At 48.0% G+C, this 25,391-nt stretch overlaps 1 protein-coding gene across 1 annotated transcript in view; it reads right to left on the bottom strand.

Moving 5' to 3' along the window:
• Positions 1-6,565: 6,565 nt before the first annotated feature.
• The window catches only part of LOC149336066 (chitin deacetylase 7-like), a 32,010-nt gene continuing 13,184 nt past the window's right edge, over positions 6,566-25,391 (bottom strand). The window contains exons 2-5 of the mRNA XM_089552564.1: positions 23,529-23,838; positions 19,529-19,714; positions 17,858-18,091; positions 6,566-6,932 (exon numbers count right to left, since the gene is read on the bottom strand). Coding sequence (XP_089408690.1) covers positions 6,566-6,932; positions 17,858-18,091; positions 19,529-19,714; positions 23,529-23,838 — 1,097 coding nt within the window. The remainder of the gene's footprint in view (positions 6,933-17,857; positions 18,092-19,528; positions 19,715-23,528; positions 23,839-25,391) is intronic.

Here is a 25,391-nt window from a genome sequence, read left to right as displayed (position 1 = left end):
CCGAGACCGAGAGCCAACATCCGGGCACTAAATTCCACTCATCCGGGCACTGGATTCCCCACATCCGGGAGCTGAAACGGGAGCATCAGGGCACCGTACGAGATTTAACAAGGCTCTCAAGAGAGTGGGCCGCTTAGAGCAAGAGGGGAGCTCCAGGGCGAGAAGGGCTTTGGGCGGAAAAACTGCTTCCGCTTCGTCCCCAAGGATAACGCCGTGGTCCCACACTCACGCATGTAAAAGACCGGCCGCTGGGCCTTCAGCTCATGACGTTTCCCCCTTTGGCAGGCAGTGTATACACGCTCAAGGAGTATTCGAACGCGCTGCATACGCATTCTTGTCAGGCCTGCGTCTCGTCGTGTCCGCGTACGCTTCTGCATCGTCCTGCATTTCAATGCCGCCACTGTCACAGCTGCTTAAGCCGAGCAGTGGAGCCTGACAGAAACCAGATACAGCTGACGAGGCAGGGCGGAAGAGATTCCCCCGACACTCACAGGAAACCATTGCGTCCGCATGGACCAGTGCGCAGTATGTGTGGTGTGGTGTGTTGAACACTAGACAAATTTCAAGATTTTGACGAGTACCATCTACAACCAATGTGTTAAGCCCGCAAACATTTCATGCTTACTCTACTCTCAGTTACGGGAGAGGCAGGGATTTTCCCAGTCACATCTGGTTTTCCCTTATCATTGGCCACAGGGGCTAGCTTCCACAAGTTAAGTTCACGCAACCTGTAAGCCAAGCTTCAAGCCATCTCAGCTCCTTGAAGCGAATTGGCGACACGCGGGCTGACTCTGTATATATTATGATCATATTTTCCCCTCCAATGCAGAACATATGCCCGCTCATACCCTAAATGGTATTCTTGCTGTTCAGCTAGAGAACTTTCCCCTTCATACTGTTCTCTACACTGATGCGTCGGGGAGCTGTGAGAAGGTGACGATTAGGATATATTCGCTGGATCTGGCTTGGACCTATTCTGTCCGTATCCCTGATTACATTCCTACATTATTTGCAGAGTTTTTGGCTATTTGTATTGCTGTTTTCAAAATACCGAGGTGTGTATCACGGGTTCTATCCTTGGAGATTGCCTCTCAGTTTTAGACCCTTTTGAAACTTCAAAAAAACTTTCTTGAATCTTTCCCTGAGGCATTTTCTCCCGCGCACTGTGAGAGGGGTCAATTTTTTCCGGGCACCTGGTCATTCGGATGTCTTTTTTAACGAGGTGGCTGATTCAATGGCAAGGTCGTCTCTCAGTGTCCCTGTAATATATCTCGTCCCTCACTTCATTAATGCTGTCGGAGATTACCCGTTTTCAGCGTAGCTTCCGCGATCCGTTGCTCAATACCGCGGATTTTCAGCACTTAAAGTGCCCTTGGAGTGTCCGTTCAAGTAAATCAAGGTTATGTGAGTAGTCAGCGAGGCTTCTGCGATGCAGATTCCCCCCCTAAATTTGTATTTATGCGGATACGCTATGACAGCATTCTCTCTTCTATTGCCGGTGGTTCGCGCTTCGCAGGAAGAGTTATTTGGAGGTCCCTCTTTCGAGATTACGCCTCCCTGCGACTCCCAGTTTTCCTCTCATCAGGCGCGAGTGTCAAGGGATTGGCGTTACGTATGGCTTGCGGATACCTTCGCGACTAGATTATTGAAACTGGAATGTCAGCCTTCTAACTTCATTCAAAATTCTTCCGCATGTCTAAAATTATGTATTTTTCCATTTCTGGAACTTCAGAATTGCATTATTTTTATTTTTATTAGATTATTTTTTCTGTAGTTTCAGTAATTTCACCATTCTACATCTCCGCCCCATGACTTTATTTTCCTTGCAATTACCAATGTGATTCTTCTTGGCATTCCCCACCAAACATTGGCCAGTACCCCGCGAGGGTTGTTTACTGAGTTAAACAACAACAGCGACAGCCTTGGATACGGTACACCCTCAAACACAAATCAATCACGGCTGCAAGGAAATATCGAATGCATCAAGCGAGGGCACGAAAATACCAACAGAATGGCCACCACTGTTGTTATCAGAAGAAACAAGTAACTACTCGCGGCTTACAGATTTTTGTAATATTTTGAAATTTCCATCCGTCACAAATTGAAGCTGTCGAAAAGCTAGGGCAGGTTGGAGGGTTTTTTCCTCCAGAAACATGAGCAGGCTTCGGGTCTTTGCTTTGTACGTCAGCCACAAAGGCAGGTTTTCCTTCCTTGCAGCCCTAAGCCCAACCTCCTCTAGTCGTCTTGTTCTTACACGTCCACAAAAGGTGGCGAAGATCCACGTCAGGAGCCGGCGAGTAGTCTGGCATGTTCGCTTGGGCGTCTTCCTGAGAGCCACATCAGGGCGTCGCCGACGAGATAAATGCCGCTCACCCTTATTCTTTACACCTCCTCTTATCTCTTGAAGTTATGGGGGAGCGGCACACGGGGGAATCAGGGCATGTGTATTTTGTCTTAAATATGAGCCGTTTTGTCAGTCGATGGGAACAGATAGACTCAGGTTTCGAGAGTAATCAGTTTGGCCGTGAAGACAGTTGCAAAAGAACATGAAATCTTGTCCTTCTCTCCTAGCTGACAAATCTTCGAGGCTGCACTTACTGTGCATTCTTGTGTACCCCTAGCGAAATCGGCGACCGAAGTACCTGTCATAATACACCCGAAGAAAACGACGTTGAATTTTTTTCAAGTTCTATTTTTAAAAACAGTGCCAGCACAAATCCAAGCAACGATGCAATGTAAGCTTAGAGCTCGCAAGAGAATAAAATAGTGTTAGCAAACAATGGGTATCGTTGAATCCGCGTGTGGTCCTTACAATAAAAGCAAATTTGGAAGGAGCATAACTGATAACGTACGGGTAGTTTAGTTGGCGTGTTCATGAAAACCCGAGCAACAGTCCATGTAAACACCAGGATCTTGAGTACTCTTCGCGGTCTTCAAGCTATCGGCACCGAGGAAGCAGGGATTTTGAAGCGAAAAGCTTCACTAGGCTTGTCAACACTGAGGCTAGCGTGGGCCCCGTCGTCAGAAAAAGCCACAGGTGCGCATGCGCGAACTGCGTGACATCACAGGAGAGGCGCACGTGGTCGGAGACGCCGCTACAGTGCGCCAGGGAACTCTGATATCTCGGTGGACACCCAAACCGCGCCGTAAGGGAAGAAAAATGAAAAGAAAATTGGTTTTAAGGAAAGCAAACGACGCCTGTCTCTCTCATATCTCGGTGCATACCCGAACCGCGCCGTAAGGGCTTTAAGGAAAATGAAATGAAATGAAACTTGCTTCTAAGGAAACGAAATGCCTCTCTCATATATTGGTGTACACCCCAAAGGAGTGACGTCACACGCGGCACAAAAAAAAATAAATAAAAGACAAGCAATGCGCCAGGGGCATAAAAATGGTACGTAGTATATTTACTTATGCTTCTACAAAAAAGACTACCACCTGCACCAACAAAATGAACGTTTGGGGTCGCCACCATGCATTTTTACGCGAAATTTAACGCCGAAAGAAAATACAAGTTCCTGCCTAAACCGGGAGCAGTTCCCTCGTTATTGATGTTATAGGGTGCCAACTATCAGAATATGCCATTATTTATACACTCATCTCGGTGAGTAGACTGACCCTTTAAAATTGCCGGAGCCGAAATGAAGCGCATCCGCTCGAGACGCGACGGCCGCCGTTTCGTTACTGCGGGGTCCGGTTGTATTTCTGAGGCATCGCCCAGATGGGAGCAGGCTGCAGTCGAATTAGCACTTCGTGAAATTTAGATGCTGACGCGCACGACAGAAGGCGACCTTTTCTAGAAAAGTAGAAGTTCGTTCGAGGTGTGCATAAAATGGCGGCGAGAAGACCAAGGCATCGTCAAAGCAGCAGAGACAAGCCGCCCTCTTGAAAGTGGAAGGGGCATTATAAAGCCCCAACATCGCTACTTTAAAATGATAGGGACAATCGGGTTCAAAGAATAGTCTTTTTATGGTCCATTTCATACGACGATCTACCACTGTTAGGAACAGAGACCGACAGCTGAAATGGCGCGTATCATAGTGAAAAATTAAAACGTTTATTCCTGCATGAAGCAGCAGAATAAACACTTGACTATTCTGTAGCGAAAGCTAAACTGGCCAGGAACTTGCGATTTCGCTGCGGGGATGCTCCGAGGAGGCACAGAGACCGACCTTGAGCCGTTTCCTAGCTACCGCCGCAGCTGGCGGATGCCATGTGTTATGACGTCACACCGCGCGCTGCAGAGCCGCCGCCGCCGCCGTTTGGTATGACGTCACAGCGCTTGCCTCGCCGTTGCGCTCGCTTTCGGCATAGGCGAGCTAAGCCACTGCCATTCTTTTACTTTAATTAGAAAAAAACTGACAGTACGGTTATCACTGTGCAACGCATGGTTCAGCGACAGCTGGTTAAGGTATTTATACTTTACGATATGTTCAGGTAGACGTCCCCATATGTATAGAGCGCTCCTTTTAGTTTTCCCCACATGCTTGCTTTTCCATTAGCTCTGTTCTTCAGTCCGCGACTCAGTGCGCGCGGCATCACCGATGACCTCCTCCTACTCGGGCGACGCGTTTCACTACATCCGCCGCAGATGGCCGTGCTACATTCCTACGTTCTCGCTACACTCTATCTTTCCTTCCTCCTTCCACGTTAACGCTACTCCTTCTGTACCAACCACCCTCCCGTTAAGCTTTCCTGTACAGTGGCTGTACCCTTCTTCTTCTACGGTTGCCATCCTCCGTTGGGCGATTCCTCCGCTCCCTGACCTTACAGACCACCTTCTTGACGGTTCCTGTGGTAACCGCCCTTCCGTTGCGCCTTCTCACGCTCTCGCCATACCCTCCTCCTCCTGGGGAAACTATTCACCGAGTGGTTCCCATGGCAACGCGCCCACCTACTACTACTACGACGACGACGACGCGAACCCAGGAATGGGCCCTGAACGGATGTCGTGGTAAGACTGTAAGCAGTCAAGGAAGCCTCTGCGTGCGTGCGCGCGTGTGTGCACACGCCTCAGTATGTACAGTCGTGAGCAAAAGTGGTATACAAGACGCAGCCGGTGGCAGAGCTCGGGAAAACTGCATCGAAACGCCATCTAGCCACAGCGGCAGGGGTCGTGACAGCTCAAAGGGGACCCATCTTATCTGCAGGCATGTCAGTTGAATCCTTTCGGTGTGTCGCGCGCTATCGCTCGGTGAAATGCCTAGCTGTGCCGCAGCAGAAGCGTACCTGTCGCGCCCTTTTTATTTATTTTTTTCTTTTCAGCGATCAAGATACCACGGACGGCCGGCGCTTGTCCCGGAGTGAGATTGATATCGCGCCAGCGCTTTTAGGCGAGAAGGAGCGCGGCGCAAGAAAGCGGAGCTATCTAACATGCTTGTCGATAAAATGGGGCACCGCCACATTTGTCTCGATCCCAGATAGCTGTCGCTAGATGGCGTTTCAATGCAATTTTCCTGAGCTCCGCCGCCGGCTGCGTGTTGTATACGAATTTTCACGACTGTACATATGCTCGTGCGGATGTGCACGATTGAATGCGTGTGTGCGTGTGCTGGTGCGTGTACGTGTAAGTATACAGTCGCGAGTAAAAAAGATTAGCACAAGTGACGACCCACTGGAGCGCCAGATAACAACGCTCGGCTCTGCGGTATACGTCCATACCGATAACAGAAGTTCCAAGTGTGTTCGCAAAGCATGGCACCCCGTTGGCCGCGCGATGAGCTTATCACCCTCCCAGTGGCGTCATTGAGCGAATCATTTTCACTGGCGACTGTACTTGTGAGCGATACTGCGCTAATCCCGGCCTTCAGGCGCAATTTTTTTCAACTTTGACCCCGACGATCAGAGGCGCCGTCGCTGCCAAAGTCCGGTGACCGCACAAAGCACATACTTTGGGAATGGCAAGAATATTTCAAGCGACGCAGAAGGAAGCTCACAGCACCATTGAACACGACCTATCAGGCCACGCTCAGCGAATGGGTTCTTTCTGAAAACACGACAGCAAGCGGTCACTCTGCAGGGGAAGCTCGGGGTATCTGCGGCAGAAGGTCCGAGCAACAGGCTTTACAACAGCCAGCGGCGACCGATTCAACTACCGCCTCCGCCGCCTGGCAACGGCGCGGTCCACACGCCTGCGAAGAAGCCTAACGAAGTGTGCACATGAAGAGTTTCGCCCACCGTTTCACCTCTTCAGCGTGGCCGACGTGGCCGCATTTTGACTCCACGAATGACCTTGAGCCGTCGCATCGCAACCGCAGCAGATGCCGCCGGCGCTCGCTTCGCCAGATGGCGCTGCCGGCGCTCGCTTCTTTGTGTAACAATAGAGCTTAGCCAAAACGCCACAAGCGAAGCCTTAGCGTAGCCAGGCAGTCATTGCTTTCGCAACAAAACCAGGTTTAACCAGAGCTAAACCACTGCCATTTTTTTTTTGAATAAAGAACGTGTCTCCACCACTCAGTCACTCTGGCCATTGTTTATTTCTCAACGTGGTCTAGTCAGTCAACAGGTGCTACCACGAAGGTAGGAATGCCATCGAACACCCTTCAAAGGGTGAGCGATTGTTTAATTACTGTCCCAACGGGTTGCCCACCCACGGGTACTTCCTGGGACAGCGGCGGTCACAAATGCGCATGTAGCGATCGCCCCCTAAATGCGTGTTTTTGTAGGCGCAGGTAGTCGGCTTGGGGCAGGGGGTGTTTCCAACGGGGCGGCTTCCTGGGCACTTGATTTGATGGTACGCGTTCAGCGGCTTGGGGTACTCCATGAAGCGAAGCACCTCGGAGATCGTCACCAGGTAGACGTCATCCTTCTGCAACAGCCAGTCGATGAACTGCAGGTAGCCCTGCTTGCGTCCGGCGTTCCTCAGGTAGCCCTCGTGCAGGAACAGCGGAAACGGGGCCCGGTTTGTCTTGTAGAACTCCTTGAAGTTCGACCTGCGTGCGTGTACGGGCGAAGTACGGCAACTAAAACATGGAAGCACAAATGCGGAAAAACGTGTGCATTGCTCCAGTCGGTTGGTCAGAGATACCTGATGCGTCAGTTGTACTTGCGTTACCCGCGACGGTAAGCGCATAATAATAATAATAATAACATTTTTATTTCCTCTTTTAAGCACAAATGCGGGCCTGCCAAAGCCTTAGAAGGCTTGAGTGGCAGAGCCCGGCAGTAGACTGCACATAAGTCTTGCACCGAGCAGACAAGCTGCAAAAAAAAAAAAAAAGATGGGAGGGAAAACAGGAAAGGGAGCAAAAAAAAAAAAGAGGGCGTGAGAAGAAAAAAGTGGATTTCAAAAGAGCAAACAGAAAAATACACACAAAAGGAGAGAAATCAAAAACATGCGAAAACATAACATCAAGCAGCATACTGGAACTAACAACGTAATTTCACAAAACAAGCTTTCACCTTCTTTTTGGAATAAGCCGAAAATGTTTCTTTGGGCAACCGGTTATGAACAGAGGGAACATAATGTTTTCGAAGACGCTCGCCATAACGGGTTCGCACTCTAGGCACGAGAAAATGATCCCGACTTCGCAGATTCCGAACAGGAACAGGTGGTAAGCGAGAATAAGAATGGTAGACAGTATTAGATTCTTACGGAACTGCACGTGCTGTATTTACCCGGACATTTTTCGATACGTCATGTTGGAGGATTCGCCAAATTCGGGTATCACAAAAAAAAAAGAACAGTTGGTAGGGTGTACACAGGAGAAGGCATCGTCCTGTACCATGTTCAGAGGAATGCTCGAGATGTAAACGTGTTCATTTCGTTCTAGAGAAGTTTGAAAGACACCGTCATTTTCCACGCCTGAACTCTAGGCGCTATTACTGCAAAAAGGAAAATCGCTATCGCTGCTTTCTTTATAGTATCTGTAGGGTGCACTTTCAGGCGACATTGAACCGGCGTGCTGGTACTAAAGCAGGTTTTTGCCATTGAAAGCGCGTTTCCTTTCCTTTCGTGGCTTGCTTACAGATGGAAGTTGATGAAGATGGCTACGTGCACTGCAGCGAGAATGTGCTGCAGTTTAACCAAAAGCATAATCGGTTCCAGCGATAGCATTCAAAAAAGTGCATGTTTTGAGATGTGCTGCAGAGGACGCTGCAGAAAGATTTTCTCCTCAATTCCTTTAGTATGCGCTACCTTGTTGTTTCCCAACCTGACTCGAAACCGTATGATATGATTTTTCTGATTGGACTTCATAGCCTTTGGAAAACGCGCATGCAAGACGGCAATGTTGCAACTGTTGTTTCACCCAGAATTCATTTTAGCCGAATGTTGCTGCAAGTAACGGACATTTACAAAAAATTTGACTTTTTACCGGATTGGGATCCTCTCCTGATGCGATGTATATCCTTGCCGGCCTTTTAGTTCTGTTATGTTTCTATCAAGTTTGTGCCACGTAGCGCCTACCTATAGATGCTCTGTGTGTATATATATATATATATATATATATATATATATATATATATATATATCATTTTGCGAATCTTTGTAGCGTTTTGTTGTGTTTATTTGTTCATGCTTCAAGGCTGCCGGCACGTCGCTTTATCGCTTCGTTTGTGACGCAAGACGCGCCTATAGATTTATCTCGATTGATCGCATCCAGGCGGAGCCGATTCTACTTTGTGCCAGAATGTTCTAGTAACTTCCGAAGCTTTATATCGAATGTTCGCGGTCAGCTTTAAAAAGAGCACGGCCGACAGCGGCGGGCATTCTGTTCGACGACCGCCGAGCAAGCTTGTTGCTACGCCGAGTGATTCAGTTCTTTGTGGGCGCAAGTCAGCCCAAATAAAGAGTTTCGTTTCGAAGGCATTCTCGCTGTTTTCCTGTTCGCCCGACTGCAGTCACCACTACGTGACAATAGATATATATATATATATATATATATATATATATATATATATATATATATATATATATATATATATATATATATATATATATATATATATTCTGACGTAGGCCGTTCTGACATTCTGACGAAGGCCGTTCCACGGTCGAAACGTCAATAAAGTATTTCAAGTGTTTCAAACGTTGGTCTACGTTCTTACTATATATCAGGGTGTCGAACCGGCATTTTTTCGGGTTCGGTTCGGGTTCGGGTTCACGACTTTCGGGTTCACGACTTTCGGGTTCAGTTCCGGGTTCGGCTCCAGAAGGCCATTCCGTTCCGGTTCGAACCGGTTCGGACCGTCTCGAACCGGTTCAAACGGGTTCAAACGGGTTCAAGACAAAAAAAATTAGAACGCAGATGGGTTTCAACCTTGCTATGCGTTTTCTTTGTTCTTGCACATCGCAATACAAAATTAAAAAAATGCAAAGATTTGTTTACGAGAACATAAAACTGGGCTAGTTGGTAAGGATTCCCAAGCAGCGCAGGTAATCGGCCCAGTATTGGAAATGGATGGTTTCACTCTGGTCCTTATTTGTAGGAGACCGGTCTTTGCCAATACGTTTCCAATATTGGGCCGGTTAACTGAGCTGCTTGGGCAGTAAAGAGGACGAAAGGAAGTATGGAGACGACATAGACACTGACTAACAACTGGTTATTACATTGTCGGAGAAGTATATGAAGGCGCAGGGAACAATCCAAATAACAGAAGAGCAAAGATTAAAACTAAAAAACCGTACTGCGCATGCACATCATAGTCGAGTCATGACATCTTTTTCAACGAAACTCGAAGGCTATATTCCATAGTAGACGGCACTCCCCTATATCCTGGACCTCACACAGTTGCCACGAAAGCCTAACTCCTTATCTACGAAATTGAAGGATGGTGAAGCAACACGCCCATCTGCTTCCTTCCTGATCATAAAGGCCTCCCCCATCTCCATACAAATTCGATCAGGGTGATTAAACAGGAGACTTGTCTTTCTAAGTGGAAAGCAATGGGCATTTGTTCGAACATCAAAGATGGGTGAAAAAGTAGCGGTGTCGTACAACTTGGCTTTGCATTGCAGCGAGTGCAACGATTGCTTCCCACAGTAGATAAGACAAGTGTCCTGTTTAATAACCCTGTTTGCATTTTTAGGGAGTTGGTCGAGGCCAATGGGATCAGGAAGGAAGCAGATGAGTGTGTTGCTTCACCATCTATCAATTTGGTAGATAAGGAGTCAGGCTTTCTTGGCATTGTGTGAGGTCCAGGAGATTGGGGAGTGCCGTCTACAATGGAAGATACTCTTCGAAGTTCGTTGAAAAAGACGTCACGACTCGACTGTGAAGTGCGTGCGCAGTATGGTTTTTAAGTTTTAACCTTTGTTCTGTATTTTGGGGTTGTTCCCTGTGTCCTGCGCCTTTATGTACTTTTCCCAGAATAAAATAACCAGTTGTTAGTCAGCGCTCCTGTCATCTCCCGTCTTTCTTTTGTCGTGTTTACTGCGCTACTTGAGCATGAAAAAATTGTTCAATGTGAGATGTTCTCACTTTACCCATTTCATTAATTGTCCACAGCAAAAAGACGAATTTAGGCAAGAGCCGCAAAATTAAATGAACTCCAAATTAATGAAAATCGGCTATGTATATGCGCTATAATCCAATTTACGAGGTGTGAGGCGAAAAGCTGGTGGATTTTGCATCTACAAGACCCTCCTGCTTCAGCAGGTCTCCCCTGAAGCTTGAGTCCGTTGGGACTTTCTCGTACGCAGTGTACTTACGGGGCCCCAACTTACGTTCCCGCGCACTACTGATAAACGAAACTGTCATGTATCGGCAGGTATACATATAGACCTTTCCGTCACCCCGAAACCGACTTGCCAGCCCCCCCCCCCCCCCCTTTACAACATAGTAAGAAAATGTTCGAGAATCCCTCCACCGCCCATCCCCCACCCAACGAGAGCCTTGTGGGAGCACTGGCTCTCCCTAACATCCAGAACTTATTTTATTTAAATCACCTATTCGACATCGCCTTTGTGACTCATGTTATATATCCCAAGCCCCTAAAGCTCAATATCTTCAGAAACTCAGCTAATCGTGGCTTCTCACTATAGTAAAGTAAGAAATTTGTTTGTGATAGAATGTTTGGGACTTTTCCTGGGGCGCTATCAAAGGCAACCTTTGCGTCAGCAGAATTTTTTGCGCCGTTCATAGCGTGAAAAAGAATGGTTAATCTGGCATGCACCATTTTTCCACACACTTGTTTCAGCCATTTATTTTAAAACTACAAACAACCCCTTTCTGGCGGATGTGCTTAATAGGTGACTAAGTGCTCGCCTGTCTTTTCTGGACGTGCTCGAGAGTGCATATTCATTCGGTTTTCTCACTCTTCGCTTTTACTTACCTGTACGGCCTCTCCACAAGGCAGATGACAAATGTTTTTATCGGTCATTACTTCCTCTACCCATACATCTACAGCCTTACCTAGACTTTCTTGATACTAGTGTATTAAAGTGTATTAAAGCGAAGTCAGAGGATGTACAGTGGAGCCCACTTTAATGGCTGCAGATATAACGAACGCTCGCTTATTACGAGCGGTTGTGAATATGCATAAGGGCAACGGAAATTCGTCGCAGATACAGCGAACAACTCGGGCTACACCACTCGGTTATAGCGAACGCGATGGCGTGGTGAACTACCCCGAGGTTGTAGAGGTCGTTCTTCTGCTAAGCACGCAGATGAAATAGCGCCTCTCAACCTTAGCAGCCGCGGTGGCTCAGTGGTTATGGTGCTCGACTGCTGACCCGAAAGACACGGGTTCGATCCCGGCCGCGGCGGTTGAATTTCTATGGGGGCGAAATTCTAGAGGCCAGTGTACTGTGCGATGTCAGTGCACATTAAATAACCCCAAGGTGGTCGAAATTTCTGGAGCCCTTCACTACGGCGTCTCTCACAGCCTCAGTCGCTTTGGGACGTTAAACCCCATAAACCAAACCAAGCCTCTCAACCTTCACGACACCGTCCGGACAGAACATGTCAACCTAGAAATGGAATTAAAAGGCGGCACTGCTGTGAGCAGCGCTAACCGGAAAGTCCGGCATCCGGTAACACTATAATCGCTAAAGTGAACACGGTAATGATATGCTATAATTCTGTATTGAAATAGTAAGTAACCGCCGGCCAAACCCGCGTCGATAGCCAAAGAGGGCAATCATTGCCTACGCGTTCGCCGGCTCGGCAAAGCATCCCGAGTAGAAGAAGAGCGGTGCGCGTGAGAAAGAGGCATCGTCAAAAGCGAAGTTACTGGCCATGGTCGCGGATCAACTAACAGCAGTGATTAGATAATTATGAAATCTTTGCTGGCCATGCCAGTCACGTGGTATGCATAGCCTGCCCAGTCGTCTCCATCTTTTGCGCCGCTACCATGTGCAGGCATTGTCATATAGCGGAAAGTGCAACGCATGCATTCTGCGCCACACGCGCTGCGCTACATCGTCGCTGCATCAGCCCAGGAACGACAGAAGAAGCTCGAAAACACGCGTGACCAGATGCTTGCAGATTTCTGGCAACACTTCGTTGTTCCATAGACAACCGGATGTTTCCTCGGATAACTACGTTCCTGCGGACCACAAAACCGCAGAAGCGCCTGCTCTGACGGAGACGTTGCACACCAAGTGCGAGCTCTCCCTACTGCCAGGAATCTCATTTATGTGGCCGACGTGCCAACCGTTGCCACGCACATTTCATCCATGATTAGTTATACCCCATCCCAGAATTTGATAGTTGGCAGCAAGGTCTCGACGAGAATTAATTGACCGCCCTAGATAGCCTGGAAAGAGCCTCGACAGGCTCTGCTTTGCACAAGCAGGCACGCATAACGCAGCTTTATAAGAAATAATTGCCACTTTTAGCGGCCTTAGTATTTTTGGCTGTTGTACGAAGAATCCACTTGCTACGAACATCGGATATAACGAATAGAACCCGCGTGACCGTCAGGTTCGTTATAAGTGGACCCGACTGTAGTTTCAAGTGGCCACAAAAACCATTTTCACCCTTCAGACATGGACCTTACATGTTAGGACGTACCTTCGCGTCAAAGGGGCGTTTGTGCCGTGGTCAGTGCATTTCTACCTGTGCGAGCAACAAGCAAAAATTTCAGCAATAAAATCATATTTTTGTCGTGATGCTGTATACTTTGAGGACATACTTAAGCAGTCTCTTAAAAAACCCGTTGACATCATACATTTCACTATAACATTTATGTCTGCGATGAAAAACTCCGGAATTCCGTGCGAACTCTTCGTGTTCATAGGACCCAGAACCGCCGTGGTCCACGAGGTCACTGTTCAGACAACAGTGCACTTTAATGCAAGAGGAATATGCTGCGCAAGTTCAACCTCCTGACTGCATGGTTCCCCTTTCATGACGTGTGCACCGTCTGGAATTTTCATGTGCGGGCAGAGACAGGGAGTTATGGTGGCTTGAGGCCTTATGCCGAGATCACTGAATTCGACGCGGTCAAATAAGGCATGAGGAGGGTCAAAGAGGTTCCAAATATTCCATGTAACAACCATAAAAAGAAGCCTACAAGATAGCCGAATAGCCTAAAGCATCTGTAAACAGAGTTTTCTGTTGCGCCGCCATACGAATCCCGCTCGGAGTCATAGACTATGCATACTCTTTTAGTTGTTGTTTTTACTGCGTTAGCAGTATATAGCCTGCTTTCCAAAAAATAACCTCGCTGCGTGCGTGCAGCCTCCATCCTTGATGCCCACTCCGGTGGGTGCACATCAGGGCATTCATTGGTAAAAATGCACCTTCAAAAACTTTCACCCATCTCCCCACGCCCCATCACCGACCTGTACCCGATATAGCCGAGGCAGATTGTTGTGAATGCTCAACGTATTCAGTCGCCCAAGCGTTCTACGAAAAAAAACGCTAACAATCATAAGCCTGTCGTGTCAGGCACGAAGAACGGGAAGTAACTGCGAGAAGTAGATATAAGTCGCCAGACAGAGAATTCAAGACCGAGCAGTGCGAGAACAGCGGATGGAGCCGCGCGCTGGTGATTGGCAACAATATTTTCTTAGAACCAGAGTGATTTCAGTGAATCGGCATAACGAAATCACTTCATCGCAGTTACATTTTATCGCAGTAGCATCTTTATGATCGTAATCACCATCTCATGCCAGCAAGCGCATGTATTTCCGCACTGCCCTTTTGTGTAATCGGTATTTAATTTTTTCTTATTAGTACATCTCCACCGTTTCCAAGAACCCGCCTTTCGTTGCTTATTTCCGTCGCGCGCAAACAAGAATATGCGGATGCCAAAAAACAAAAACAAGCTGCACCAATTTACACATCCTTCTTTTGGTGAGAAGGATTGTTTTGTAGGCCAGTTGGTCATACATATTTCAAGAAATGCTTCGGCGCGGCAGACAAGGACAAAACGTAGAATAACACCACAGAGCACTGTGGTGTTATTCTACGTTTTGTCCTTGTCTGCCGTGCCGAAGCACTTCTTTTGGTAATACTAGTAGTAATATCTCGGGTTTTACTTGTCGAGTAGACATTGGGGCTATATGACAGACGGTGTAGTGGAGGGCTCCATATTAACGGAGACCAGCTGGGGATTTTCGACGTGCGACAGAGCACGCTCGTTTTTGTATTTTTGGAATCAGCAGCCGAGCTGCACAGCCATTGAGCCATTTTTTTCTTTATTGCCCTACAGGCCCATCGTGAGGGGTTTTATTTAGAACTTGCTGTCTAGGACAATGAGCGCCTACAAAAGTAAATGTTGCACTACCCACTTCGGTAGCTCAGTGGTTAGGGCACTCGGTTACTTATTCGGCGTACCCGGGTTCGAACTCGGCCCCGGTGGCCACGTTCCGATGGAGGCGAAACGTAAAAGCCACCGTGTGCTGCGCGATGTCAGTGCACGTTAAAGGGCAACTGCGCCACTTTTTGAGAATCTCGCGATACTCAAGGTTTCAAATCTATATAGGCTGTAGGTAAAGCATGCTAAGTTTTTTGCACTACCATTCAAAATAGTGACTTAATCGACGATTAAACTTTGCACTTCTCCTCATAGCAACAAAGGAGTGCGGGGACGTTCAGTGTGATGTCACAGAAGGTATGATTTCAAATTACTGCTGCCGTCAGCCACGCCCTGCCATGCCTCGTTGGACGCTGCCAAACAACGTTTCGGCGGGCTTTGACTTCGATGGCGTTGCTTTTTTCCTTCAAAGCAGGCGTTTGTGCGTTGGAAATGTACGGATACTTTCGATGACGTCATCATGCGTCGCTCACTTAGCGTTGTGCGCTGCGGAGAAGCTTGAAGGCCGTCGCATTTTTAATTGGTGATTACGTCACCGTTTCAAATGCTAGGCCAAAAGGAATTCGCATACTTTACCTGGAAGTTTCATACATTTGAACCTTTTAAGCTCGTCGATTTCTTAAACCAATGCAGTTGCCCTTTAAGGATCCCCAGGTAGTAGAAATTATTCCGGAGCCCACCCCTACTGCGCCTGTTTCTCTTTTTTCTTTCACTCCCACCTTCCTCCCTCTCTTACGGCGCGGTTCAGGTGTCCATCAAGAAGTGAGACAGACTGCGCCATTTCCTTTCCTCAAAAACCACCATCGCAACATTGCTGGGTCCTTCCGTTAATATTTTGTCTATTTGTGCGATATGACGCAAATACAATGAGGCATTCTCAATCGGTACTAAAATGACCATAGACACCCAGTTTTATTGCGTGTTTTCTCCTTTCAAATCACGCCATAGATATTAGAATACATGGATCACTGTGTGGTATTCGCTTACGGCCAGTAATAATTTAGAAAATATTTTTTTCTCCCATGCTGTTTCGGTTTCATCAACCGAATGATGGCTGTGACGTGAGTTCAACATTAGGTCACGTGAGGCACGGGAAAACTGATACAAACGCTGATACGTTATTTTGGCTCACTGTAGAACTTAAATCAGCAGACTTCAAGACCTATAATTACAACGAACGACGTATCAGCAGTTATATTGCGTTATATAGCACCTCCTGCGCTCTAATTTCCACTACACGTCACAGCCATCGTTATGTTGGTGAAACCAAAACAAGGTCAAGAAGAAATTCAAATATAAATTATTTATTATGTGTTGGTGAATACCACGCGGTGCTCCATGTACACCAACGTCTAACGCATCGTTTGAAAGAAGGAAGCACGCAAGCAAAAGTTTGGTGTCTATAGTACATTATTGAGTTAGAGCAGTCCTAACATTTTGATTGAAGATTTACGCAAATATGTAAAAGGGAGGAGTAATAACTCAAGATTTCATATAAACCTGACGTACAAGTGTTTAGAATTGGCGGTAGTACATTACAGAAGCGTTAATTAGGCTTCTTCCCAGGCACCACACCTCCTGTAAGTTTGCTGTCGCATAGACTGGGTATCATTTTCGCACTTCCTAGCGCCGACAGCTACGGGTGTGTAAATCTATGCGATAGATCATCTCATTTTGTCGGAAAACAAGACGTATGCCGGGATGAAAAAAAAGTGGGGCTGAACCGGGTCCCGAACCGGTTCGGAACGGTTCCTTTGAATCGTTCCGGTTCGGGTTCAGTTCCAAGATGGCGAAAAAAATATGGGTTCGGTTCGGTTCCGGTTCCGGGCGAAAATTCGGGTTCGGTTCCGGTTTCGGGTTCGGGTTCAGTTCCGGTTCGACACCCTGCTATATATATATATATATATATATATATATATATATATATATATATATATATATATATATATATATATATATATATATATCCTTTCTGTACATAACCGTGTAGAATAAATACCATGAAAGAAAGAGATGCAGCGATAGCGTAACGCGCTGATCTGATCGAAACTGATCTGTTCGCGCCGCCGCGGGTTCGAAACCCAGTTACGCCAATAATTATTTCATTTCTCCAGGTTGGTCAAGGTCACCCTCATTCAAAGTTTCCTTTAATTCCGGCCATTTCCTGCGTCACGTGGTTAACTCTAGAGGCTCAACCACACACCAGCACTTTCCGGCTTTTGGGCACGGCGGAGTTCTGAGCTTATCTTCACATCAGCCCTATCTGGGAACCTTTTTGCAGGACAGCAGGGAAAGAATAGACGCCTCATATATATTTGCGCAAATTTAGCGGACGCCTAAGACAATGCCGAGCCCGGGTTGCGATATCACAAACAGCCCGCACAGTCGGTTTGGTGAGGTCACTTCCGGGTTGGTGACTTCACGCTTACATCCTCCTTAGCTATCGGGAAGTAATTTGTGATTATGGGCTCATTAGTTAAACTTCTTAAATTTGTTGAGCCAATACTATGACTTGCGTGACTATAGCTTTGTTAGCATGAACCTCGACTCGGCGGCTTCGGGTTTACATGAACTCATTTTTAGCGAGTCGAGACTGGCTCACCTGCAGCGACACCAAGCGTCGAGCAACGCAACGGGAGAGGGTAGTGGCAGCTGTCTCGGAGGCGCGGCGGCGCAAGCGAAAAGCTATCGCAACACACATACCATACTTTAAAACAGAGTTTTAATGCACGAAAAGCTATCGCAACACACATACCATACTTTAAAACAGTTTTAATGCACAGGGTTTTTGCGCCACCCCAGCGCTCCCTGAGACTCGCATTACCACAGGGGTAAACCTTTGGTTACTTTTTACGATTTCTTTTTTTTCTTATTTCCCGCAAGATTTGTGGAGTAGTTTGGAGAGTGTCTTTTGATTATTAGTTATTGAAGGCGCCACCCAGCCAAGTCTTTTCTTAATGTTTTGTCTTACGGCAGGCAAGATCTGCTCACACTAATGCAGTGTCGCAATGAGATGGGATACAAGTATTTGTAAATAAAAACAAAAATAGAGAGAATGTGGTTAGCGCTATAGCTACGTGGCAACGATTGTGCTAGGTGGAACTCCCATGGTGGAACACACTATGGTGGAACTCCCACCCCCATGACCTACTTGAGGAACTCGAAGGTGTCGTTGGCCGTGGTGGGCTGCGGCATGCAGGCGTCCGCCTTTGCGCAAGGCAGCTGATCCCGGTACAGCACATTCAGGGGCACCACCCACAGTCCCGGGTAGGTCTTCTGGGGGCAGGGGTAGACGATGCAGCTACTCTGGAAGCCGAAGTCCATGGTGTACGGAAAGATTGGCTCCTCGTGGCCACTCCTCTGGTGCACCAACGTGCAGTCGTACCTGCCGGGAAATATTGGAACAGAAGAACATCAATATTTTCTTCACTTGGAGTAACCACTGTCCAGGATGTGGAATCAAAAGTTGGACGAAACCTCGTCTGGTCGGGGTGAATAATAAAACGTTACATTGCAGACGCCAACCACAACACAGAAAAGAATACACAAAAGACGTTTCGGCTCCCATACGGGAGCCTTGTTCACAGTGAGCAAGGTTCCCGGATATGAATGCTGCTCAGTGATATTGCATGACGTTACCTAAAATATCGTCACAAAGTCCGAGAAATGCCTTCTTCGGTCTCTCTTTCCCTACGGCAGACTGCAAAATCTGCATTTGTGCGAGCCATGGAGGAAGGAAAGAACACAAGAGAGGCGGCTACGTCACATTTTTTGAAGCCGGCTGCCCCTGCTCTCCCCCCCCCCCCTCCCGGCCGCCGTCTCAGCGCGCTTGTGCATGCGCAGAAGGCATTGCAGCAGACGACGCCGCCGCGCCGAGCGTTGCTATTGGCTGCGCCGTCGGCCAAGGACTCCCAGCAGTCCTTGCGAAAGCGCGTGACTTCCGGCACACTTTTTGGCGTGCAGCTCGGAAACGAGGGCCTCTCCTGAGTTTTCCTGCCTCCATGGTGCGAGCGCTGTTTTATAGTGCTTTGGCGTTAATCCTTGCTTTTCTTCGGCGTCGACGAAAGCCAGAACGTAGGAATTCATCAAGGCCGTTTGAAATATAATCAAGTGAAAAATTTTCGTTCCCAATAAAATTCTGTGAAAGCTGGCCAAAATTCCCTTTAAGGCGTTATTGAGACCGCAAATCCCACTCACACGATGGACCAAATCGGTTTCGTCTGGGCGCGGACACAGCACCACATGACCCGACGTCACTAGATCCGCCACGTGCAAAACCGGACGCGCGAGTTGCACGCTGCCGCCTGACCTCTTTCCGGAGCACTACTCTCTAGTGATGCCATGTCACGTGGTGCTCTGTCCGCGGTCGGAACCAACACTATTGCTTGCTTGCCGCTGGCTATCTTTTGCTGCTACGTACCTTTTGCACTGGCTTGCTTGAGTCGTCGTTAAACCATGGCCATATAGGCTTGGTCGAAAGTATGCAGGGCATATGGAATGCTTTTGAGGTTGCCGTGTAATGGGTTATGGGTAGCACTCCTGTATAACTAAATCTTTCGTGTCTTGGCAGAACCCTTATGCCCACCTTTTAAGAGATTTTGGTTTTCGGAGGAGCATTAAATGCTTCGCTATAAGCCTCAAAAGTGAACCACATGACCTGAGAACTTTACAGAAAGTCTGTACTTCAAAAAATTCGATAGTTAAGCCAAAGCATCTCGTCCTTATTCTATGACAGCCGAAACAAAAAAAGAAAACTCCATAATTCCAAATATCACGTTTTTTTGCGTCGTCGTGAAAGACTACAAAGAAAAACCATCCTAACCGGAAGTGCTTTTTCAGCATTTCGAAGCCCTGGTCTCCACCGGTGTACAGGAAGGGTCCTCGAACGCCAGTGACGTCAGATTGGGGGATGTTGGCGAAGGTTTCCAGCATGATCTTCTGGTCCGCCACTTCTCGTTCCCACTGGGTGCTGTTGATGGTCTGCCAGTACTGGGGGTCGGTTCGATGGCTGTGCGGAGGGAAGACAAAGGAAATGTGGTGTCAGTGACTGGGGCACGTTGCAGTTGGCAAGAAATAGCAATCATCGCTTGGTGCCGCAGCGTGTTTGTACGGAACGGAATTATACGATGAGTCTTCGACCCAGTCGTGCTTGTGCGCCAGCCTTTATGGCCCGGTACCCCTGGATATCAGACGCACTGTCGAGCAAGTGAAGACGGGGGTTTCGTTTAGGGCATACTACCCTCTAAGGAAGTCCCTCACAAAACTGTCGCTCTGATATGAACGAAAGGGCGCCCCGCATGCTACGGGCATGCCTCGTCCGCATAAAGATCATTCACTCTCACATTCGGTGCGCAGCACGAGACTGCCACGCTGGAACACTATTACACCGTGCACCTCCTTTTTAGAGGTGCCTGCCGGAACTCCCAACGAAGTTTTTCAGCTGCGCCGCAGTCGTGGCATGCGTCAGCCGAGTAACATGCGAACGCCTGCTTCTATTCCTGCTGGAACACCAGCGGAACAGATCAGATCAGCGCTGCTGGAACAGATCAGCGAAATCCTCAACACCCACTGGGCACTGGGCGAGTTCCCGCGAATGCGAATACTAAGGCATTCCTTGTTGCAGTCGCGAGGAGAGGGCGAAGGGAGGCTTTACTAGCGAGGCGACCTCCTCAGACATACGGTTATAACAGACATCTTGCGCACACCGTATACCCTGTTACTATAGAGGCTAGAAGGTTTACCTAGTGTCGTGAACGGCCGCCATATCCATAGGCCGCTGTGAAACCGGTTCGGATGCATAGCGTAGGTGGCGCTGTAGCCTTTAGGCGAGCTGGGCGCGCCGCTCCTCGCGCAGTTCGCTCCGTCGGGAAATGCACGTGGGCCGCGATTCGTGCGTGACTTTTTGTCGTTACCGTCGCTGATTTGTCCAGCTTGGAACCTGGACAAAAAATCTGTCACGCTTAAAGTGATGCCACATATCACAAAGGCCCATTTACGCCCAAATTCATTTGAAAAAATGCGGGTAAATCTGGCATTCCAGCTCTTTAGTGAGGAGGTGCTCAAAGGGATTTTTTTTTATCGAGATCACTTGGAGAACACCTGCAACTCACGCACTGAACCAACTGAGCAATTTGTAAAGCTCATGGAGAAACTTATTTTTGTCATGTCTTCTAGGGTCCCAACAACAGGCCTTAGAGCTAAATCAGGAAGTGTGCAGTTTTTAAATCATTTCATTGCTTTCCTGAGAGAATGGGAGCAATATGCTGCACAGCATGGTGGTGACTTTTTAAGTGCAGGGACTGCGCTTGGGCTGCGAGTGACATTACAGAGCACACTGTCACTTCTAGAATACTTGACAACATCACTGCAGTACAAGTATTTATTAACTGCAAACCTGAGTCAAGACAGAATGGAAAACGTATTTGGAATTGTGCGTCAGTGTTTCGGCTGCAACGATCATCCTTCAGTGGGACAGTTTTTGATCATTATTAATAATTTGGCCTTCTACAGCCTTGCAAAGCCACCAAAAGGAACAAATGTGTCATCAGAAGTTGTGACTGCTCTCTTGCAGCCGTTAGATGTGCCCAAAGAAAAAAACGCAAGAATTACTGAACTTGTGGATGGCTTGCAAGATGGTGGAGACCTGTCATCTGCTGCAGAGGTACTCGACAAGCATAGTGGTGAGGGGGATCATACCAGTTGTGTGGACAAAAAAAGTGACAGCCGGTTAATTTTTTATGTTGCTGGTTATGTTTAAAAGGTTTCCTTGCCCTGAATGTGCAAGTTGTTTCAGTACGTACCTTGCCTCTGCAAGCTATGTCCAACAAAAATGCCTCGCTTACTCAAACTTTTGATCACAGAGGCTTAGTGTACCCAGCAAAGCCAATTGAGGAGCTGGTAGGAAAGTTGGAAAACGCATTTACGTTTTTTTTTTTCAGCATTTTCTTCAGGGGAGGGAACTTGAAGACGTTGGTTGCGAAGTGCATGGTCGTCAAGTTACGACAGAAATGATTAAGCTTTACGCACTGACAAGACTGCATTTCTTCGTAAAAGCAGTGAACAAGGAGCGCGGTGCGCAGAGAGAAAAAAAAGCTTCTTAAAATGAGGCGGTGCCAGTAGCCGAGCGGAGCGCGCAGAGCCCTCAGGAAGGGCCTTGTCGGCACATGCTTGCGCGAAACTCTCTGCAATAAAGACTTCCCACCCTGCTGTTCTATTTCCATTTTTTTTTTATTCCCCTTCGACATCGTCTGCAAGTAAGTCGCGCTTGTTGCGTTGCAGCTAGTGTTTATGGCGCGACGTGTAGCGCTCATCGGCGACACTTCAGTTATGTCGCGGCGCGCGCTGACATGTTGACCATCTAAGGTGCCTGCGGAAGATTTCTCACTTTAACAGACCCTAAGCGAGCAACCAATTAAACCAGAAGTCCTCGAAAAAAAAAAAAGAAGAAGCATTCACCAGTAGAGGCTTGGAGGCTGCGACGCCACACCAGCGGGCGGCAGCGCCATCTGTCGATGCATAGCGAGATATTTCACCCCCGCCTGTTCGGTCACGACACTAGGTAAACCTTCTAGCCTCTGTTACCGTTACCAGAGTACCGGAATCCCGCCCACTGTCAGTGAGCACGCGCTGATTGGTCCCGATGCGGCAGGCGTGAGTGCAGCCGCCGGGTACGTGGCGCCATCTGGCGCCTTCGAGGCTATCTGCGCATGCACACTGGTGGTGGGCGGGTTTCCGGTACTCCGGTAACGGTGACAGTAACACGTACGGGGTATGCTAAACATGTCTATTGCTCAGCATTGAGCGAAAGCGGCGAGCGCACTCTCGTGCACGATGGCTTCACTTCTTTCCTACCCGCGGTGGCAGTCGTTAAATGAAAGCTGAACCTTATTTGGAGAATTGGGCGGCATCCAGAGCTTCGGTTTTAAGAACAATGTAAAGCATGCAGTATTTTTTTTTTGCATCAGCACTTAAAATGGTGAAAGCAGTAATCGTTCACGCTTCTCGTCACAGCGTCGGCGAAGGGCAGAAAATCTCAGTGATAATGTCATCGTTGGTTGAAATTCAGACTCCGCTGCTTGCACTCACATCCTACCATGCGTTGCGAGGACTTTACCTTCAGTGGCATTTGATTTCATCTTTCGAGCATATGTTTCTGCGCTTGAAATGTGCCACCGTAGATTACGTCATCATTCGTCTCCAACTGCCCGTACCCGGCGCTGTGCTCTGCGTGGAAGGCTGAGCGCCGTGGCCGCTTTATTCGGCTATTACTTCATCAGTTCAGATGCTAAAACAAAAAGGCTTTGTATGCTTAACCACAGTGGACTATTTTAAACTTGCAAAATTCTAAACCCATATAGTTGCACTTTGAGGTAACGACTCCTTGTAGTCAGCCGCTGGTTTTGTTATTCTGCAGACGAAATATTCTACGCACAACCAATGAACAAAGATGCTTTCTGATCACGCGATTTAATCGATACTATGCAGGCCGCTACCACGAAACAACTTGCGGACAGCAATTCTGCAACGCTTTCGTGACCTGTATGTGTGGAAGTAGAATATTCCCATTAAGATTTCAAGGCTTGGTGAAGCAGTCAATTGTTAATTTTGAGCCCCATTTTGTACAAGCATTCTTGGTATAGCAAAATGTCGCCGCAGCGAGTCAGTACGTACTCGACTTCGAGCTTGACCGCCATGACCTGCAGGTTCTACTGCCATGTTGTTGCGAAGCAATGGTTAACTGCTTATGCGCACCATGCAGATGACGTCACATGAGTATCCTCTACAATGGGTTGCTCAGTGTGGATCCACTCGAAGCAGCCCACCTGATCGAGTGCAGGGCGATCTCGTTGCCCCAAGAGTGGAGTTCGCTGACGGCCGTGTAGTCTAGGTGTTCGTGGGACACGAAGAAGGTGGCCGCGATGCCGCAGCCGTCGGCCTTGTTCTTCCTGAGGGCACCACCAAGCAGCTCCCGGTAGAATTTCATGTTGACCACGTTGACCGCGTCGTCGAACGTCAGCATGACGAACTGAGGCACTTCGTCTGGTCTCATGCCAGCCGGCGGCTCGTCAGTCGCGCATGCACAGAAGGGACGAATGCACACGGTGTCGTCGCAGCCGGCGTCCAAGTCCAGAGCTGCAAGGCAGAGCATGCGGAAGAAATATGTGGACTCGTACCGTGGCAATGTGCACAGTGGCACTGTGCAAGTCGGCTTCTTTCACAGTGGCACTGTGCAAGACGCCGCTTCTTAGCCCATCGCCTATGTGTAGCTTCGGCGTTCGGCTCCTGAACCCGAGGTGGTCGCTTCGATCCCCAGATGTGGCGGGTGTATTTCGATGGAGGTGAGACGCAAGAAGCACCCATGTGCTATGCGATGGCAGCGCACGTTTAAGAATCCACGATGGTCTAAGTTAATCCGGTGCTCTACACTACGGCGTCCCTCTTTCACAATTCCTGGGAAGGTCCTGCTAATCTTGTTCAATTACAACTGTGGTTCTATGCTTGGTATGACGTACTTGTGAAAAACACTGCAGGGAATTCAAGCCCGAAGACATATGACAAGCGTGCCATCGTAAGTCATAAGCAAGATATTGTGTCTACATTAAAGACATTTTATAATTGTCTGCTAGTGCGATTGCTGAAGCTGAACGGCGTATGGAATAGCGTGATTAGGGGATGGGGGGGGGGGGGGGGAGGGATATACGCGGAAACAGTGAACTTGCACGTAAGAAGAAGTTTGGGTAGAGACATTTTCAAATTGTGCTCTAAGAAGTAAACATAATCATCATCACCCTGACTACACCCACTGCAGGGCAAAGGCCTCTCCCATGTCTCTCCAATTAATCCTGTCCTTTGCGAGTTGCGGCCACTGTATCCCCGCCAACTTCTTAATCTCACCCGCCCACCTAACTTTCTGCCGTCCCCTGCTACATTTCCTTCTCTTGGAATCCACTCCGTTACCCTTAAAGACCAGCGGTTATCTTGGCTTCGCATTGTGTGCCTTTCCCAAGCCCACTTCTTCCTCTTGATTTCAACTGGGATGTCATTAACCCGCGTTTGCTCTCTCACCCACTCCGCCATCTTCAGATCTCTTAACGTTACACCTATCATTTTTCTTTCCATACGTCGCTGCGTTGTCAACTTAAGCTGAACCCTCTTTGTTAACCTCCACGTTTCTGCTCCACCGGTAAGTACCGGTAAGATACAGCTGTTGTATACTTTTCTCTTGACTGATATTGGTAAACCGCCATTCATGATCTGAGAGAACCTGTCATATGCGCTCCACCCCATTCTTATTCTTCTATTTATTTCCCTCTCATGATCCGGCTCAGCGGTCACTACCTGCCCTAAGTAGACATATTCTCTTAATACGTCCAGCACCTCGCTACCAATTCCGAACTGCTGTTGCTTTGCTAGGCTATTGAACATTACTTTGGTTTTCTGTATGTTAAATTTTAGCCCCACCGTTCTGCTCTGCCTGTCTAACTCATTGATCATGCTTTGCAGTTCATGTCCTGAGAGGCTTAGCAAGGCAATGTCATGAGCGAATTGCAAATTACTCAAGTATTCTCCATAAAATCTTATCCCAACTCTTCCCATTTCAGGCCCCGGAATACCTCCTGTAAGCAGGCGGTGAATAGCACTGGCGAGATCGTGTCTCCCTGCCTGACACCTTTCCGTATGGGAAT

Source organism: Amblyomma mixtum, chromosome 7 (assembly GCF_055824585.1).
Source record: "Amblyomma mixtum isolate Tamu chromosome 7, ASM5582458v1, whole genome shotgun sequence".
NCBI classification, from domain to species: Eukaryota; Metazoa; Arthropoda; class Arachnida; order Ixodida; family Ixodidae; genus Amblyomma; species Amblyomma mixtum.
This window is presented reverse-complemented; position numbering and strand designations above follow the sequence as displayed.